Source organism: Diabrotica virgifera, chromosome 1 (genome assembly GCF_917563875.1).
Source record: "Diabrotica virgifera virgifera chromosome 1, PGI_DIABVI_V3a".
Taxonomy (NCBI): Eukaryota; Metazoa; Arthropoda; class Insecta; order Coleoptera; family Chrysomelidae; genus Diabrotica; species Diabrotica virgifera.
The window spans coordinates 271613082-271634489 of NC_065443.1; the positions used below are offsets into that span (position 1 = coordinate 271613082).

The window sequence follows — 21408 nt, forward strand, 5'->3', positions numbered from 1 at the left end:
TCATTTAAAATAACGCTAACGCAATGGCGGAATTCAGTCGAGATTTTAAATTTGCACTACTATTGACCCCACTAAAGATTAAAAAAATAAAATCTGGGGCAGCTCCTAATGCAAGGTTAGGCCTGTTATTCGTCTAACCCGACTGGACTATACTTGAATAGTTGTCTGAAATGCTCCTGTCATATTTCTGCCTTTGATCTCTTATCTGTTATCAGCTGTCACTATCCACTACTATATTTGTTTGTTCTTGAATGTGGTAAACTGTTCCTACTACCTAGTTTATTGGAACTTCTTTACTTTCATATTCTTAACATATATTTTTCAGTTTCTTTTCGCTATTAGCGTTGATCTTAAAGAGAAAGAAACAAAGGAATAATGTTTTGTTAATATAATTTAGAAAACCAAATTCAGAATAATATTATCCTCTACCGTATTCCCAACTGAATACTGAACCATTAATCCAGTTTCTCCAGCTGTGCAAGTCGTGCAGTGTATGTTTATAAGCAAATTAGGTCAATAAACGAATAATGTAATGTGAAATGTTTATTAATAAGTTATATATGTATAGTATGAAACTCAAAGTCAAACTCATAGATAAATACGAACAAGAACACATTATTAATATGATTATTATTATTATTATATTCGAAGTCGCGGATTCTGCGATGCTGTGATGGGACAGCTTGCCAAATGTAATTAGTTTTTGAAGTAAATATTACACTGTTTCAAAATTCAAATTAGTTTTCTCTGGTTCTCGATAGTAGAATGACATTTTACCAATATCAGACAGATTATCATCCTCAAAAATTAATATGTCGTGACGTGTAACGCAAATATTTTTTTTGTATAAATTTCACAAGAATATTGTAGAGGGATGTTAACTCTTTTAACTACCAACTTTTAGTTATTTTTTTCTTTACTGAAATAAAACACTTTGAGTGTTTTTGTTTAATTATATTATAATCTGATCAAAAAAAATGTTTTAACAAATTTCTCTTGACGTTTCTGCGTTTTAAATAAAAACCTAATTTTACATAGACTAGCAAAAATTATCCAAATAAAAATTTAAATATTTGGATAAGTTGCAAAACTAGCAATATTACACTGATTGTTTTTATTTCTTGTCATCCATATGTATCCATTATTTCCAAACTGATCTCCCCAAGAATTTTTTACGATCCAATAATCTTTTCCATTCTGCGTTCCGTAGCCTACAACTAGTACCCCATGGTTCACATAATCGGTAATACAAGCGTCATCGTCAAATATTCCTAAAAAATATATTATTGGCTTTTGTACTCTATTAGATAAAATATGGAATATTTTGTAATTATCATGGATAGAGCTCGGATTTAAAAACATAAAGAAACGCAAAAAAGCATCACGATTTTATGAAAAAACCCATGTCATTATCCAAAAGCCAGTGGCGTTGTAAAGTCACCTGTCACTATTACGTCACCACTCATGACTAGTTAAGAAGCCTACGTCCGTTTATTTCCTCCCTCTAAATTTCACTATTATAAGTATAACTGTTCAAAATATACGAGGGGGAGGGGTGTACGGACTTTTGACTAGCACTGTATACTGTACATAATATGTACGCGATTTATCTAATTTTAGTAAATTGTAGTTGTTATTTGTTATTGATATTATGTTTTCTTTTGACTGTATGTAAGCTTTGTCCATAAAATTGTAAACATTTTTAGTGACAATAAAGCATATTTCTATTCTATTCTATTGACGATTTATCTAATTTTAGTAAATTGTAGTTGTTATTTGTTATTGATATTATGTTTTCTTTTGACTGTATGTAAGCTTTGTCTATAAAATTGTAAACATTTTTAGTGACAATAAAGCATATTTCTATTCTATTCTATTCTTATTAGATTTGGATAAAAATGATTTTAATATTATATAAAAAAGCACGAAATAAGCACGGTGATTCAAAAAAGGCATAACAATTTTTGAAAAAGTAAAAAAGCATACAAAAGTGGTGCAAAAATTGCGTATTTTTGTATATTTCGTTTATGTTTAAAAAGAAAATAGTGCTGCTTACATTATTTACCATTAGCATTATGCTTAGAAATCCGGACTCTAACAATGGCATATGAAGTGAAATTTTATGTGTTGCAATGCTTAGCCCTCCCAGTATCATAGGAACTTCTCTTCTAGTTCCATGACGGTTATTGATCGTTTGATATCATGTTGGCTACCATATTCGCTATCGTGCCTTTATTGACAGCAGCTGTGAATAATGATGTGGATTTTTCATACCATTGCCTTAGATTTTTCAGTCATGATGTTCTTCTTCTACCAGGACCACGTTTACCTTCGATCTTTTCTTGAATGATCTGATGTAAAAGATCATATTTTTCCGGGTGTCTAATAATGTGACCATAAGTATTGCTAGCGTCTCTATTATATTAACCAATTGTGTTGTTTGGTTCAGCCGTCTAAGGACTTGCTCATTTCTAACTCTGTCGACCCAGCTGATTTTTAGTAGTCGTCGGTATACCCACATCTCAAATGCTGTAAAGCGTTTAAGTATAGCCTCAGTTCTGCCGTCCTTAGGAAAAACGCCGTATCTGCAGAGAGATCGCATTTGAGTAAAATCGGTTTTTGTTTAAATGTCTAGCCGTTGAAAACTATTTAGAATTTTTTTTTGTTTTCTACTTTATATACATAATAAATATCATAGAATTCATATTTATACATAAGATTGGCGAAATATATTTTATTTACTCTAAAAACTCTTGTTACTGCGTTCTTTCTAAGTATACTACATAAAAATTAACTTCTTCCTCTTTAGGAAGAATGCAGTACTGCGTTTGCGCTAAGCATTTTCTTATTTTATAATACAGTAGGCTCTCTCTATAACGAACACGGTTATTACGAGGTTTCGCTTATAACGAGGTACACTAGATGTCCCATAAAATTCCTATTGAACTGAACATTTCTATAACGAGGAAAAATGAAATCGTAAAATATGTATCTTTATTATTCTTTATCTATTTTTAGTGCTGTAATGGCTATAAGTAAATAGCCCAACTACCTACCTGTATACATAAATTCCCAACATCTGTGCGGTTCTCCAGGGTAGTACTTAATTAATACTCCGTGGCGTTACAACCCTTCGTGGGTTTTAGCCAACTCGACAACATGCCTCCACTGTTTTCTGTTGAGGCCGACTCCACTGAAAGATATCGAGGGTAGTGCTTTAATAAAAATCCACGCCTACCTATAATAAAGTTCTTCCTGTTCTATTTATTTATTGGCCGATACTGAATATTGTAAAAAAATGTATAATTTATGATGGCGAAGCCTTATTGTCCAAGAAACAATATTTAGCGACTTATATTGCTCCGAATGGCATCACTATACATATAATAGAAAGTTAATATTTTAGACAACGATATAGGTATGTATGCACAATATAATTGTTGTCTGATATAACGAGATCCGCGTATAACGAGGTAGTTAGTCTGCCATTTCAGTTCTCGTGATAGAGGGAGTCTACTGTATAATAAATACAATATAACGATGAAAAAGGAGAATAAAAAACATATTTTATAAAAGTATATCATGAAAATGGATAAAAAAGTGTTGGAAATAATTTTGGAATTAATAAGTTTGCCGCTAAGGGGCGTTTCTTGAATTTTAAAATTAAAAACATTCCAGAAACGATTAACATTAACGATCAAGTTTATTTTTAATTATTAATTATTATACATTGATTTAACTATGTACTTTTATAACACATTTTTTATTTGAAAATTCTACGACGTACGGCGATCAAAATACTTCGTACCAAAATTCCTATTTCGAACAAACTTTATAAAATTTGCACTGTTTAAAATGCCTGATGTAACGTAATAATACAATGTCGCATCAACAACAATATTCATACACATAGGAAACTCCGTTATATCTCACATTATTTCTTGATCACCAACAACTCACACATATGTGTTTAGATTTTCTATTGATAAAAAAAATAGCCTTCTGCAGTATTAACTTTGTTCTATTTTCTATTTGACATATTTAAAAAATTATATCAAACAACCGTTCACGTTGAAAAATGGCAACAAACTAACCTTATTAAAAATTTTACACATGCTGTAAAAATCTGTCAAATGCTTAGGCAGAACGCCGCATCTAGTGCCTGCTTAGGATAAACGCGGCAAGTGACCTTTAAATACGGCGTTTTTTCTAAGTATTTTTCAGATGACGCATTTATTCTAAGTATCCATGAACATTTTTGCAGATACGGCATAAAATGCGTTGTGTTTAATGTATTTTGGCTTAACTTACGTCATTTTTAGTTAGCAAATAAGATAGATATGCACATTTGGGTTAGAAAAATGTATAAATCTAATTTTTTCAGATTTTTGCAGATACGGCGTTTTCGCTAAGCACGGCAGAGTTAGAGTCCACGTTTCTACTCCATAAAGTAGGACAAGAGAGACATAAAAATATGTCATTCGAACTCGAAGGTTAATATTAAAATCGTGAAGCGTCAGAGGAACAGGACGGCTTTTTCAAATGCGGTGTTTTAAAGTGTCATATATATAACCGATCAGATTTAAATCTTATAAATCTGCTAAAAACAACTTAAAATAATCTGCTGTGCGGACGATGCAATACTAATCTCTCAAAGTGAAGATTATTTACAACGTATGCTGCACCAATTCAACATAACCGCCAGAAAATTTAACATGTTAATTTCCTCAGAAAAGACAAAATGCATGTCTATAACACCAGATCCAATAAGATGTAAATTGGAGCTGGAAGGTCAGATAATAGAACAAGTGATGGAGTCTAAATACCTGGGCATCACAATATCTATCTACGGAAGGCTCGAAACAGAAGTGGAAGATCAAGTGAATAGAGCAAACAGAGCCGCTGGTTGCCTGAATTTCACAATATGGAGAAATAAAAATATCGGAAAAGAAATGAAAGGCAGAATTTACAAAAGAGTTATCAGACCCGACACAGAGGTGGCAAAAAAATTGCTCGAAACAGCGGAGGTGAAAACCCTTCGAAAAATCGATGGTAAGACTCTATGGGACAGATCTAGAAGTACAGATATATGACGTAGATGCAAGGTGGATAACATTAAAAACTGGGTAAGAAACAGAAGAATAGAATGAAATGACCACATAAGCCGAATGACAACAAATATAATAGTCAGGACAGGGAGAGACGGTTCTCCAATAAGAAGACGACCAGTGGGAAGACCACGAAAACGATGGAGCGACAACTTACTAGATGCACATTAAAACAACAGATAAAGCCATGTCTATACAAAAAGAAGAAGAAAAAGATTTAAATCTGACATGGGACGTATGGCGGGCAACATAATTTTTTAAATTGAATCTCAATTTTTAAAAAAAAATTTTTAAAAATGCAACAACAAACTCAATGCAGTATTTTTTGATGGACTTAAGATATGTTTGGGGTGCATGAAGTCTACACCAAATTTGGCAATCTTGGCAGAGTCTGCCCAAATGGACCTAGAACATAGAAGATTATTGTTAGCCTCTAAATTTTTAAGTAAAATCATCATTATTGAGAATCATCCCATAATATTACTCCTAATTGAAATACGTAAAAGAATTATAAACAAACCTAATTTTTATACAACGAATAATGTACCATACTTGGTTTCAGCATTAGAATATTTTTTTCCATATTTTAAAAAAATATACAAAAGCCCAAATTTTCCATGCTATGAATTAGACTATGATACACTAATGAATCCACTTCCAATTCTAAATTGTAATATCAAAAAATATGACCCGATGATTAAAGAAAAATTCCTTATGACTACTGAACAATATGGGAAAGACCATACCTTTATATATACTGATGCCTCAAAAAACAAAGAAAGGGTAGGTTTTGGGATATGCATCCCGAGTATTGAATATAATTTCTCCTCAAGACTTCTTGGAGCTCTAAGCATAAGCAAAGCAGAGAGTATAGCAATACATCAAGCGGTGGAAGTCGCAACTACAAAACATCTAAAGAAAGCTATAATATTTTCTGATTCGCTCAATGCAATAACCAATATTAAAACATGTAACATATCTGCTTCAGCAGATATAAGGGCCCTAAAAACAAAGAAACTTATATCTTCAGCCAATGAGAATGGTACCAAAATTCTCCTTCCTGGATACCTGGACACTCTAATATATTTGGTAACACCCAGGCTGACATACTGGCAAAAATAGGAAGAGACCTGAATGTACCCATGGAAGTACAACTGAATTCCCAGGATGCCCTATCAGTCATCAGAGGAAAAATTACAAAAGAGTACCAAGAAAAATGGAAATCTTTAGTCCAGAAGAAGACTTCGCAATACAAAACAATTCAAGACTTCTTTCCTACAAAACCTTGGTATTCAAATTTTCCATATAGAAATAGAAGACACATTACCACCATCATTAGAATGCGCACATGCCATTGTTTAACAAAACAACATCTGTATAAAATGAATATAAAAGATAATCCTTTTTGTGGATGTGGTCGTCTCGAGGATCTAAACCACATCTTTTTTGAATGCCCGATTAATGTGATTCCTAATTTTGATATATACACAAAATTTATTTCCATGAGCTTCAAAACACCGCTCTCTATATACAATATTCTAAATTCCTTAACGGAAGAATCAGTCAATGTAATTATGCGTTTTCTTGCAATTAACCAAATAAGCTTATAAACTGCAATGCGTTTTCTAGCAATTAACAAAATAAGCTTACAAATTGCAAGACTCAACTGTTTATATGTATCCGTGTTATATTATGTTGCTATTTTTCATTTAATCTTTGTTTTAATTTTTAATCATACTTAACCTGACCCAATTAATCTCATTTAATTATAATCATCACACCTCATCAAAAGCTTCCTTACAAGAACATAGTCACCTTGCAGCGAAACCAAAAACAAAAAAGAAGAAGAAGAAATTGAATCTCATCAAGGTAAGTATTCACTATTCTAGCGACATGAGGACGTTTGTTATCGAGCATTAACGTGAATCTCTCTTATCGAATATTGCTGGCAAATAGCAAAACATGAGCTTCTAAAATGATTTCACTTATATGTCAACTGTCACTCACTCAAACATCTCCCCATGTTCGTTTCAATAAATAAATTTTTATATCACTAGATGCAGCCACAACCTAAACTAACGCTCTATATGAGGTTACAGCTGACATATCGTCAATCAAAGTTTCGTCAATCTCGCTTCCATAATAACGAACGGTATGCTAGTTGTAAGGCGTTAGTTTTGGTAACTTAGTGCTAAGGAGCAGCATTGCTTGGAAACGACATACCATTGCGGGGAGGTAATCGGTCGTATCGTTAATGACCATAGACTTTTTTTTTTTTTTTTTTTTTTTTTATTTGTGACTTTAGCACTTAGCTATTTAGCCAGATACAACTTGATAATAATTAATACTAATACAAAAAAAAACTATTAAACCTAATACAAATTATTAAAAAGAAAAACATATTATTCTAATTTACTTAATACTAAATAAAAAAGTGTCTATCTATACCTACTATTGCAAACAGATCAAAATTGTCAAAAGAAAAAAAAAACCTCTTAAAAATTACTAAAAGACATTACTATAAATAGGGAAAAGGAGGGAAAATAAACAATTGGGTAAAAAAAAGGTTAACGAAATTGGCTAAAATTGATTACAGACATACATTTGTACTATGTATAAATTTGATTAGACAATCATATACTCTTTTGTCATTAGTAGCCAATAGGTTATTTATTTGGTACGGAGGAAATATTTGCAGCGTTTGCAAGCTGCTTAAAAGAGTTCCTGTATGCTGAATATATTTGGAACAGTTAAAAAAGATATGATTAAGATCTCCTTGTTCTTGACATGTTTCACATAAGTCTGAATTGTAAATTTTGATTTTAGCAAGATGAGTAGGATAACAAGCATGACCAAATCTCAATCTTATTAAGGTTGTTATATATTTACGGATGTTACTAAATTTCTTAAACCATCTCGAATTTGGAATTTGTGGTTGTATATAAATATATTGTGTTGTTGAGTGGTTACAAAAAGTTTGCCAATAAGTTTTACAACGATCTATTTGATTTCTTTTAGAGATACAAAAAGTGTCAGGAATACAAATTCTCTCCTCTGGTACAATTTCAGCTGAAGAGGTTATTGCAGCTTTAGCTAAAGAATCAACATGCTCATTATATTTTATACCAACATGAGCTTTTACCCAAATAAAATTAGTAGATTTATTTTTATTTTTAAGCTTGACAAGCATGTTCTTAATTTGGTAAATGAAAGGATTAGAATTATAATTGGGTAATTTTGAATTTTTGAGAGATAATAAAACTGACAATGAATCGGATATTATTAACACTGAATTATTGTTTAAACTATCGAAATATATCAAGGATTCAAGAATTGCAATTGCTTCTGCACTAAAAATTGAGCAATTAGAAGGTAATTTGAACATTTTTTCTGTTGACTTAGATGGAATGTAGAAAGCACATCCGGTCCCTTCCGATGTTTTGGATGCATCTGTATAGATTACAGTTGCTTTGGGCCATTTGTCTATACAGGAATTCAAGATGCATGAATCTAATAATGAACTATTATAATATGTAGGTATACGTATATCAGGTTCATAAAAAAATGCGAAATAGTCGTTAGTATCAAGGTTGTTGATATTGTTGATATACTTATTGTTGCACATGGTTCTAAAGGCTGTACACAGGGTTGGTGTATTTTTATGAGTCCAGTAACTGTTTGTTAGATCATCTGTGTTTAGTGAGCTTATGTTAGAATATAATGAATTATTGATACATGCAATTTTCACAACAAATTTTTCACTCAGATAATCTCTTCTAAAATTCAAGGGAGGTTCTAAAGCTTCAACATGCAATGGTGCTATTGGAGTAGACTTCATTGCTCCCATACAGATACGTAGAACAGTACGTTGAAATACATCAATTTTATTTAAAATTTGTTTACTTGCTGATCCATAAAGTATACATCCATAGTCCAGAATAGATCTGATGTAAGATTTGTAAAATAGTAAAGCTGTTTCTACATCAGCTCCCCACCAAGTTTTAGAAATGGATTTTAAAAAGTTTAGACCTTTATTGCTTTTGTCAAGCATATACTCGATGTGTAATTTCCAAGTTAGCTTTTGATCTAGAAACATGCCTAGATACTTTATTGACTTGCAGAAATTTAAAGTTTGGCCATTTAATAAAATAGTATTTGTGTTAGGAATATTATGTTGTGAAAAAATACACACATTAGATTTACTAGTGGATAAATTAAAACCATTTTCACAAAACCATTTTGAGAAATATTCATGTAATTTTCTTAAGATTGTAAGGGAGGGTTCATATTTTGTCCTTTCTGTATATATGAGGAAGTCATCCGCATATTGGATTGTTTTGTAAGTAATACTTGGTGCATTAAGGCTATGAAAATCAGCCGTATACAAATTAAAAAGAAAAGGGCTTAAGACTGATCCCTGAGGTAATCCCCAACTATTATAACGTGGTCCAAGAAGTTCATTTTTATGGTTTCTAACGTATAGGCGTCTATCAGTGTAGAAATTAAGAATAGTTTGTGCTAGTTTTATGGGTATTTGAAACTGATTGATCATTTTGTCTTTTAATCGAGGTAAACACACACTGTCATAAGCGCCTTCTATATCTAGTGATAAAGTAGGCAAATAATTATTTCTAGAAAAATTACCCTGTATGTCCGCTACAAGTGTAGCTAAAGCATCTAAAGCTCCACATCCTCGTCTGTATCCAAATTGATTGTTTGGTAGTAACTTTTTAGTATGGACCCACCATTCTAGTCTGTTTTTTAACATACGTTCCAAAGTTTTAAATACACACGAAAAAAGAGAAATGGGTCGATAAGATTCGGCTGAATTTGGATCTTTTGTAGGCTTTAGAATCGGAATAACAATTATGTCTTTAAAAATATTTACGTCAGAATTGTCTTGAACTATACGATTAAAAAGGTCCAATAGAAAATGTTTTGCTACTTCTGGAAGGTTTAAAAGCATGGAGTATTTGATATGATCGTATCCTGGACTATTATCTTTACGATTATTTATAGCGAAAATTAGTTCATTGTAAGTAAAAGGTTTTAAGAGAAAATGATTTTTATCAGCTGGGGTTGATGCTATGGAGCTGGGAATTATTTGAGGGTTCGCAGTTGGGGGTGCAACTTTAATAAGAAAGTCATCCATCCATTTCTGATCTAAAGATTTTATGTTTGATAGCGGTTTTCTGTAAAGTTTTTTAGCTTGATTCCAAAGAGTTGTAGCGGATGTATTTTTATTGAGCGAAGAGACCCATTCAATCCAATGCTTTTTGGCTATACTTTTTAATGTTTTTTTGGTTCTAGCTGCAATCTCCTGATATTGAACATAATTTTCAAAATTACTTTTTTTCTTGTAATTTATTAGAGCCAATTTTCGTTGTTTGATAATATTGTCACAATCAATATTCCACCAAGGAGGTGGGTGCCTTTTACATTTATAAGGTTTATATTGGGGTATAGCTACTCCCGCAGCCGTATTTATATTATTTATGAAGAAGGAGTACTTATCAATTAGATTATCCGAGTGAAAATTGTTTGTATCGTGTAAATTTTGAATAGTAGAGGAATATAACGCCCAATTGGCTTTTTTAATATTCCATTTATTTTTAGGAGATATTTCATTTTCATTAATTGCAAAAAGAAGTTCTATAGATATGACATAGTGATTTGATCCTAGAGTGTCAGGAATGACATTCCAAGATGTCTTGTTAACCAATTCAGGTGAACAAAAAGTTACATCGACAGCCGAATCTTGTTGATCAGGACGTCTCAAAATTGTAGGTTCGCCATTATTTAAAATTGTTAAATTTAAATCATCTGCGACATTTATAAGTTGTGACCCTATGGTATCATTATTACGACAACCCCATATAGAGTGGTGTGCATTAAAGTCACCACCTATAATTAAAGGACCCTCAAATTGTTCAAAAATTTTAGTCCAATCGTCATATTTTGTTTGTATTTTTGGAGGTTTATAAACAGATAAAAAATTTAACAATAAAGTTCCATATTTAACTTGGATAGCACACACTAAAATATTTTCATTGTAATTTATATTGATTTTATGTTCAACAAAACGACGAGATTTGTGTACCAAAATTGCCACACCAGCGTAGCCATCGTTTCTGTCATTGCGGACTATATTGTAACCACTAAAACTATATTTTTGATTTCTTTTGAACCAAGTTTCACTTATAATAGCAATGTCAATATTTTTATCATAAAGAAATTGTACCAGACTATTTTTGTTAGCTATAGCAGAACGTGCATTCCATTGCATTATATTTAAATTGCGTGTTTTGGGCATTTTATTGGTTTTTCAAAGTATCCTCCAATACCTGTTCTATGCTACTTGTAATTAATTTAATATCAATAGGTTGTCTATTGTTACTTGAAAGAATTTTATTTAAAAAATCCACGATAAAAATGGATAGGTTGCTAGCTATACTACTCTTCTTGGTTTCCAAACAAGCGTAGTTTGGTTTATTTGAATTTATCGGCAAAGGTTGTGAAGGTCCAAAGGAGAATGGAAATAATGGTTCATGGATAGGTGACTGGATAGTGGGAGAGTTTGATTTTCTCTTCTTTTTCATTGGAGGACTAAAGCTTACAGGATTGGGTTGGGAAAGGAAATTATTTTGATTGCAATTGGTATTTTTAGGAATTTGATTAGGTTGTGATAATGACATACGATGGTTGTTAGGAAGAACAGGAAAATTTTGGTCATAATTTGTTAGCGGTGAAAAAGAGTTGTGATTTACTAGACTGGATAAGGAGTTTTCAGAAATTTCTTTAGCTTCTTTAAAGGAGGTTTTTTGCTGTATCATTATATTTTTAATTTTTTTTTGATTATCGTAAGAGGGACACTTTTTTGAGATAGAGACATGATCTTTGCTTTTACAGTGTATACAAAAAGTTAAATTTTTATCACAATTATGTTTATCGTCTTTAATTTCTCCACAATTGATACACTTTTCTTCAGTACTGTTACACTGCTTAGATACATGCCCAAATTTAAAACATTTGAAGCATTGGGTCACTCTTCCTACAAATTGTTCGACAGGAAAAAAGACTCTATTAAAAGCTACTCGATCAGGTAAAATATTCCCCTCAAGAGTAACAACAATAGTTTTTTTTGGTACAAATTCAACTGTTCTGTCTTCTTTTTGGACTTTTCTATTTAATCTGTAGATATTAGTGACGCGTGAGTGTGATTCTATATTTTCCATAAGATAGTTGATATCGTAACGAGTATCAACATCTCTTACTAACCCTTTAATTTCAAGTAAGTGATTTGGAATAAATGCTTTTAAATTTTCTGACTTTAGGAGGGGATGTTTAACTAAATTATTTGCTTCTAATAATGATTTTAATAAAACCTTAATCCGGTTTCGGCCTATACTCTTAATTTCCAAAATGTTATTAAGTTTAAATTTTTTAAAAAGGATATGGGCAACTGTCATTGCATGCAATTTTCCTACATTATTTTCAGTGCTTTCTATGTATACCCAAATATTTTGTACATTGTACTTATCTGAAAGAATATTGAAAGTTTTCGGTTCCAACTGCTTTGTTTTCTGGAGGTTACTATCACTTGGATTATTACTAGTAACACTTGAAATTAAAATACTGTTATCCATATCAGCATCTGTCGTCACAAAAGACGTCGGTTGTGTAGTTTTGTCCCCCATCGGGGACCGATATTTATTAGTTGTCAGAATACACTTGTCTTCTTAATTGACTTTTCACTAAAATTTTAAAGTTTACCTATATAAATAGGTATACAATTTTATTCACTGACAAAAACTGTTACTTTTTCAACTCGTATGAAAGTTTAAATAATACTTTTTGAGCTAAAAATGTTAATTTTTACTAAGAGTAGATTTTACTTCGTACTATCAGTTTGAAGTTTTTTTTTTTTTTTTTTGACCATAGACTTGTCAGAGCCAAACTCAGCATTAATAGCTAATTCGAAACGAAAAAGAAAATTGAAAATAGATCGAAACTAGATATGGGAAAACTTGAGAAAGCAAAAGAGGAATATAAACAAAAAATAAGGGAAAGTTATCGTCACTAGAGATTTGAAAAACAAAAATATCGATGAAATAAATCAGCTATTAACCGACACATTAGCAAAGGCGAAAAAAGAGGTAGTACAAACAGGAATAAAAAAGGAAAACTACATATACCAGGAAACAAAAAACCTTGTGAGCAAAAGAAAAACATTAATAGAACAAGATGAGAGAAACACAGTAGATTACAAAGAGGTAAACAAAGCTATCAGAAGGAATATCAAGGAAAGTCAAAGGAGAGTACATGAAAAAAAATTGAAAAAACCATTGAACAAAATAAAAATTTGAACTGCTTAAAACCACAGCTTGTAACCATACAGATAAATATTATAAAGAACAAAGAAGGTATAGAGACCAATAATATGGAAGAAGTTATACAGATAACACAAGAATATTATAAAAACCTCTACAATACAAAACAGAAACCAACACAAGAAACCCTTAAGCAAATACAAATAAAAATAAAAAATGTCAATTCCGACTTACAACCAGAAATCAGTAAGAATGAGATAAAGAGAGCACTTAAGGAGATGAAGAATAGTAAATTGCCAGGAAAAGACTGAATAACTGTAGAAGTGCTAAAAAATGGTGGGAAAACAACTAGAGAAGTTTTGTACATACTTATGAATAAAATATTAATGACAAAACAAATACCCAACACTTGGAACGAAGCAGTAACATTGTTACTATTTAAGAAAGGAGATAAAAAGGATCTAAAGAATTACAGACCCATAACTTTACTAAATGTGATGTACAAACTACTAACCAAAATATTAACAAACAGGTTAACAACTAAATTAGATGGATACCAGGCAAGAGAACAAGCCGGATTTAGAAAGAGCTTCAGTACAAGTGACCGCCTTTTAACGATGAAGATATTAATCGAAAAAGCTAACGAATATCATATCCCGCTATACATGACATTTATTGACTTCGAAAAAGCATTTGATAGTGTGGATCACTGGGCAGTAAAGAATTCCCTACAAAAGAGCAGATCTACAGATATATTGACTTAATTACAAATATATATGATAAGGCAACAACAACTATTAAGCTAATGAAACAAACGGAGCCTATTAAAATAAACCGAGGACTAAGACAAGGAGTCGCCCAAGCTATTCAACCAAGCGCTAGAAGATCTGTTCAAACAAATACACTGGGATGGCTTGGGTATAAACATAAACGGGCAATATCTGAATCACTTAGGATATGCTGATGATATTGTATTAATAACAGAAAGAAGTGAAGAATTGCAAAGAATGATGGAAGAACTAGATAGAGAATCGACAAAGATAGGACTGAAGATGAATTATAGTAAAACAAAAAACATGACCAATCAACAAGAAGAACTAATAATTACAGTGGCACAAACAAGAGTAGAACAAGTAAAAGAGTATATATATCTAAGAAAAATCACTAGATTAAATAAAGAAAATCAAACCGAAGAAATAAAGGGAAGAATAAGATTGGCCTGGGCATCATTCGGAAAACTATCTTATATTCTAAAGAACCGAAAATACCCGCAATACCTAAAAACAAGAGTATTCAATCAATGTATACTCCCTGTTTTAATATACGGCTCTCAGGCATGGACGTTTACAAAAGAAAATATGGAAAAATAGCAAAGACAGAAAGATCCGTGGAAAGAAAAATGCTGAACATTAAACTATCAGACAGGAAAAGAAACGAATGGATCCGTAACAAAACAAAAGTGAAAGATGTCTCTACCCAAGTAGCAAAGCTTAAATGGAAGTTCGCCGGACACACCCTACGGCAGAAGGATGAAAGATGGACTAAGATGATTGTACCTTGGAGACCATGGAACCACAAACGAAAAAGGGGAGGGCCACAGATGCGATGGTCGGATGACCTGAAGAAACACACTGGGTCAAATTGGATGTAAATTGCCCAAGATATAGAGGCATCGAAGAAGGAAGAGGAGGCCTATATCCAAGTATGGATGTTTAGGGCTGATTAGATAGATAGAATCGGGCGTATGACAGCTGACATGTACATTGAAAACATATTAGAAGAAGGTATTATTCCATTTGCCAGCCACATTGAATATTACAGAATCGTGCTGAAGCATGATAACGCACGTCCCCATGTCGCTAGCGTAGTGCATACTTATCTTGTTGATATTCAATTTAAAACATCATATTGGCCCAATATCACATCTAAATCCAATCGAGCATTTATGATACTATAAAACACCTAAGAAATCCTATTCTTATGACACTGGTAGGGTACGATTGCAGCACAAAAAATTTCGCTTCACATGATCATTTTAAAATATTCCATACTTTTGTACATGAGTGTACCAAACAAATTAAAACAGCAAATAACCAATTACATTAGTACCTGATTTGTATCGACTAAAGTTGGGAGTAACCATAATAGCTACAGATACTGGACCTTTCACATAAACTGCATTTTTAAGATCATCTTCATCACCTTTCTTGATATACGTAAAGCCGCTGATTTTAGCAGCTACATTCGAAACATTAAATCTGCATTGATCATCAACTCCTTCATATGGATAGTCCTTTTCAGACATGATTCCTCCAGCTTTTCTGATATATTCAAGCGCTTTATACATCCAGCCTCCACTGCATCCATTACATAAGTCGCTTGCACAATCTACCAAATTTTGTTCGCTTAGAGAGATCAAATTTCCCGTTTTCAGGAAATAAGCTCCTTCCACCGTTCCAGTCTAGAAAAAAAAAAGTAATAAAAGGCAGTTTAAGATTTAATTTTATTTCAGAGATTATCACCATCTGTTTACGTACTTTTGGTTGTTTTGGATTCCTCAGAACATTCCGAAATATAACTGTCATGTAAGCAAATTAATCAGAAATAAATTAAAAATGGTTATTCATTTTTGATTTACATTTACTCCGATTGGAGTACGAAGGGAACCATTCTCGTTGGAGCTTTACCGCGCTGAGCAGATGGGACGTGAATTATAAATTGTAAAATTCCCTCATCTCCCTTAGTCTCAGCATCCGTTATGGCTTGCAAATTGTAGAAGCCTCGGAGGTGTTACCAGAGAAGGTTCTCATTGTTTTTAGTCTAGTAGGATGTAGAATAACATTTTTGGATGTTGATTTATGTGCTGTTAGATTGAAAACTTAGTTTTTTGGTAGCAGTTGCCGCTACGGCATCCCTGCCATATCGTTCGTTGCAATCCGTGACTGCACGCCGGTGTTTGTCCTAGTTGGGTCAGAGAGAGCAGCATATGTGCCTCCTGATGAGAGACTAATAAGTTTCGAAACCGGTAGAGGTGCTTGCTACACTCTCTGATTGAACTGGAATAATCATTCGGCTGTAGTTTGGTATTGCAACGAAATTGAAAATGGTTATTCATTTTTGATTTACATTTACTCCGATCGGAGTACGAAGAGAACCATTCTCGTTGGAACTTCACCGCGCTGAGCAGATGCGACGTGAATTATAAATGGTAAAATTTCCTCATCTTCCTTAGTCTCAGCATCCGTTATGGCTTGCAAATTGTAGAAGCCTCGGAGGTGTTACCAGAGAAGGTTCCCATTGTTTTCAGTCTGGTAGAGAAGTCAAAAGAGAAGTCTAAAGAATCGGAGAACTAAAAGATTTCTTATGCTTGGATCAAATTCTGGTTAGGGAACTAAAAGATTTCTTACTTCGGTACCTAACAAATTCTGTTTACACTTCCAGTAATTCTACATTTTACAAGGAAAATGGATGATAAATGGATATGCACGGGATATATTCAATGTGCGTTCTTCAACATGTCAGTTGATCTGGGTAAAGACTCAACAAATGATGATTCCTAGTACCCAATTTTTGAGTAAAACGAAGGTAATAAAAGACAGTTTAAGATTTAGTTTAATTACAGAGACCACCATGATCTGTTTATGTACGTTTTATCCTTTTGGAATCCTTACAACAGCCCGTGATGTGCTCTAACTCGAATCCAAACATAACTGTGATATTAGCAAACTAAGAAGAAATAATTTTTAAAAGGACAATTGCGACATCTATTAAATGTAACGAGAAATCTATAGAATCGGAGAAATTACAGATTTCCAGAACGCTGGAATCAAATTCTGGTTACACCTGAATCCGATCGTTCTACAATAGATAAGGAAAACCGACGATAATTGGATAGACATGAGCAATCTGTCTATTTGTGACCAGCGTCAGAAACCTTTTAGTTCCCTGTTTTTTATATGTCTCGTTGCTTAAAAAAATTATTGATAAATTTAATATTAACAGTTAAAATACATACTGTACTAAACGACCAACATGATCCACAAGTTCCTTGATCTTTGACTTCGGTAACCGCTCCCTTTTGCCTCCAGTCAAACTCAGATGGTAGATCTGATACTTGAGGTAATGTGTGAACGATACTGTCTGGTATAGGTTCACTAAACAGTGTTAAAGAGCTCATAAACTCATTGTCAGTTAAGTCTGCAAACTTGGTCACCCCCATTTCGTAAGTAGATAGTCCCTTGTTGTATTTTTCATTGTGGTGTTCTATTTTTCTGAGATTTACTTGAAAAATTTCAAAACGCTTCTGTTCTTCCACATAGTTTACATAATTTTTCTTGTGTTGCACCTAAAAGAATATAAAGATATAAAAATATTATAAAAACAATTACGAATTGCAGAATACCTTCTTAAATAAACAGAAAACAGATAGATCTAACAATTAGGCATAAAGGATCAACTTATACTATTAACGTGGGGTTTACGAATCGTGGATGAGAAATTGTAGAGAAAGTGAAAGAATATAAAGAAATATGGACAAGTCACTTTAAAAAATTACTAATTGAACCAGTTATAGAAAATAGAAGACGACGAAGAAGAAACGATCACACAGGAACCAACATTAGAAGAAGTAAAAAACATTATAATGAAAGGGAATAATGGAAAGGCATCTGGGAAGGACGGAATAAATCTAGAACTAATAAAATACGGAGGGGTCATATTGCATGAAAAAATACATGAATTTATTAAAAAATATATGGAAAGAGAGCACAATGCCAAATGAGTGAGAAATTGGACAGATTATACCGATACATAAAAAAGGCGACCAGCATGAGTTGCACTATCAAACGTTGCCTATAAAATATTATCGTCAATAATACAAAAGAGGTTAACGGATAAAACAAAAAATATTTTAGGACAATACCAATGCGACTCCGTAAAAGGCAGATCATCAACAGATGCAATACATACCATTAAACAAATCATGGAAAAAGCACACAAACATCAACATGAAATAAAAATTATTTATAATTTTATTTATAGACATTATTTATAGATTTTGAACAAGCCTTTTACTCAATAAAGAGAAAGGAAATAATGAAAGCCCTAAAATATCAAGGAGTAAGTATAAAATTAAGAAATCTAAAAAAATGTCAATAAACAAATCAAAAATCAGTATTCTAACACAAAAGAGGGAAACAGAAGAGTTCAAAATAAATAAAGGAGTGAGACAAGGTGACTCACTGTCAGCAACACTATTTAACCGGGCAGTAGATTTTGTGTTAAGAAAGATCCACAAGGGAAACCTATGCAGATGATATAGCGATAGTAACAAAAACACGAAAAATCATGAAAAAAATTATTAATGGAGATTGAAGAAGAGGGAAAGAAGATGGGACTAAGAATTAATGAAAAGAAAACAAAATTAATGAGACTCGGAGAAGCAGAACAAAACGGAGAGATAATGAGAGGAAATAAAAAATTCGAGGAAGTACAGAAATTTAAATACCTGGGCGTTATGATGAACAACAAAGGGGAAAGAAAAACGGAGATCGAAGAAAGAATAACTGCGACAAACGGGGTATACCAAGCAAATAGAAAACTACTAAAGAATGCAGTATTCGAGTAAGTAATCATAACCACATTTTTTAACTTTTAAAATTTCAACTATCTTCCAATTTTATTAGTGGGATTACTTATTCTATTTTAGATTCACTGATGATGGACTGATAGGTCCGAAAACGTTCTGAATTGGACACATTTTTTCAATCCATTAGGATTTTTAAAATTTTTAATAAATATACCAGTTACATAGAAGTTGTTTTTACTTCATGTGTGAGTTTTTTACAAGAAGACTGAATTGAACCATAACGAAACGAAGAGGAAGTGCAAATATTAAAATATTTGCACCGGAGTATGGTTAGACTGTCCTCTAACGGGGAACGATGAAATGAGTGAAAAATAATTTCGACCACGTCCAAGAAATCTGTTAACCGAGATACACTAGTACCAAGCCACGCCGCTAGGAGAACACTCCAATAATGCGTCCAAAATAAAAGAAAGTTACAAATGACTTAATCTGGCTTGATATTGTACAAAAAATGCACGATATAAGACTTCTCAAATAAATTATATAATGGAAACCAGGCCGAAGAGGAAAACGTGGATAATGCGTAGGTTTATGAAGACAAGGACACAAATATTTGAGGCATCAGTACTTGGATGAAAATGTCGGCAATGAGGCAATGATAGTTATGGCTGGAGATCGGAAATCGGAACATGTAGAATGTTTAAATAATGACTAAAATAATAGCAACAATGATATACTCAAAAAATAATGAAACTGAACATTTAAAAAATTATAAAAAAGATTTCGAAAGAAAAAAAAAATAAAATTAAATTAAACTGACCAAAATAAAAATTTAGAACGAACAATTAAAATAAAATGTTGGTTGTGATTACAATATAAGTAGTGTCATGCGAGCAATAATATTCTTACTCTGGCAATATATTATTACTCTGGTATTACCTTAAACTGTGCCCATTCTTCTTGATCACTTAGTGCCTGAGCAGCAACAACTGCCAGAAAAATAATAACAAGAATCTTCATATTTTAAAACTTCAAAATAGTTGTAATAGATTATAGCTTAAAAATGTTTGAAGACGGGAGAACGTTTTAGTGTAAAATTGAAAACGTTTTACCAGCTGGTTTAGAGAATTGACTTTTTATATGTCTACTTAGTAAAAAAATTTTGCAAAAACATGTTTTTCAATCAATACCAATAATAATTTTCGCAACTATAATGATTTGTATAAAGTAAAATCCCTAGTGCACTTATGTAGTATATTGTTTTTGTTTTTTTGCAGATTTTAAGAGATAAATGTGGAAATATGTTGTGTTATTTGTAAATAATTTTGTAAATGTATCCGTAAATACAGATAAAATTAAAAAATTTGTTAGATATTTTTAAGTATACCTTCAATATAAAGTCCGTCCCGCCTTGACTTTACAGTATAAGGAACATAGTCAATGCAGCCATCATGAGAGTTTTTAGCGCAGCGATGCCAATTTTATCAAAAATAATTTATAATCGAATATTAGAGAGATTAAATTAAAACTGATTTATAAAGGCAATCTACAATTTTAGGATTTATATGCGTAATAACTATAGTACATATATCAAATAAACTTAAACGCATATGAATCCTAAAATTGTAGATTGCCTTTTAGTGCAGTTACTGAAGGTGGATATGAGCTATTACCTCCGATTTCGTTGAACCTCCATAGATTTGCATGAAAATTGGTGAGTGGTTAGAAAATGTCTCAAGGAACAAAGGTGACATGGTGTCGAACTTGCGCTTCTTTCCTAGGGTGAATGCCACCCCTTCTCGGAGGTGAAAATTATTTTATTAAGAATAACCCCACAATTCGATAGAGGGATAAATTCTAAGCAAAATTTGTTATATAAAGTTATTAGGAAAAATCAAAACTTTTTGAGTTATTAAAGATCAAGGATTTTAATTTTTCGTGAGGAAAATGCATGTTTTTAACCGATTTTTCACATTAAAAACTATAAGTTTTTACAAAAAGGTATTACCACCAAATTTGAAGCAGCTTATAAAAAACGAAATAAACTCCTTACTTGAAAAACCTTCTAATGAAGTTAAAGTTATTTATAGGTAAATAATTGTATATTTTTTTTGTATTCAAGTAACCAAATCTAAGTATTCAAGTTTAAATAACAGGAAAATGATGCATTTTATAACATAAACTTATTAAACATTTGTCAAAGTACTTAGAAATATCTATCAAATAAGCTCCCAAACGAGTCAATAGCATTAAAATTTATGGTCCAAAAATTTTTCAAAATTTATCTTTTAAAAATTACCAAGGTTTAGGTTTTTTGTAAATAACTCGTTAATTCTTACGATATCAGGTTAGCCTAAAAACTATTTGAAAGTTAATTCCAAGG

General features: G+C 32.1%; 1 protein-coding gene across 1 annotated transcript; it reads right to left on the bottom strand.

Annotated features, from left to right (window-relative positions):
• Positions 1–941: 941 nt before the first annotated feature.
• LOC114335560 (procathepsin L) lies at positions 942–20339 on the bottom strand. Its single transcript, XM_028285805.2, has 4 exons — positions 19965–20339; positions 17454–17783; positions 15548–15899; positions 942–1271 (listed from the first exon to the last, which is right to left on the bottom strand). Exons 1-4 carry the CDS (start codon positions 20043–20045, stop codon positions 1066–1068), a joined length of 969 nt encoding a protein of 322 aa, XP_028141606.1. The 5' UTR covers positions 20046–20339; the 3' UTR covers positions 942–1065.
• Positions 20340–21408: the final 1069 nt, after the last annotated feature.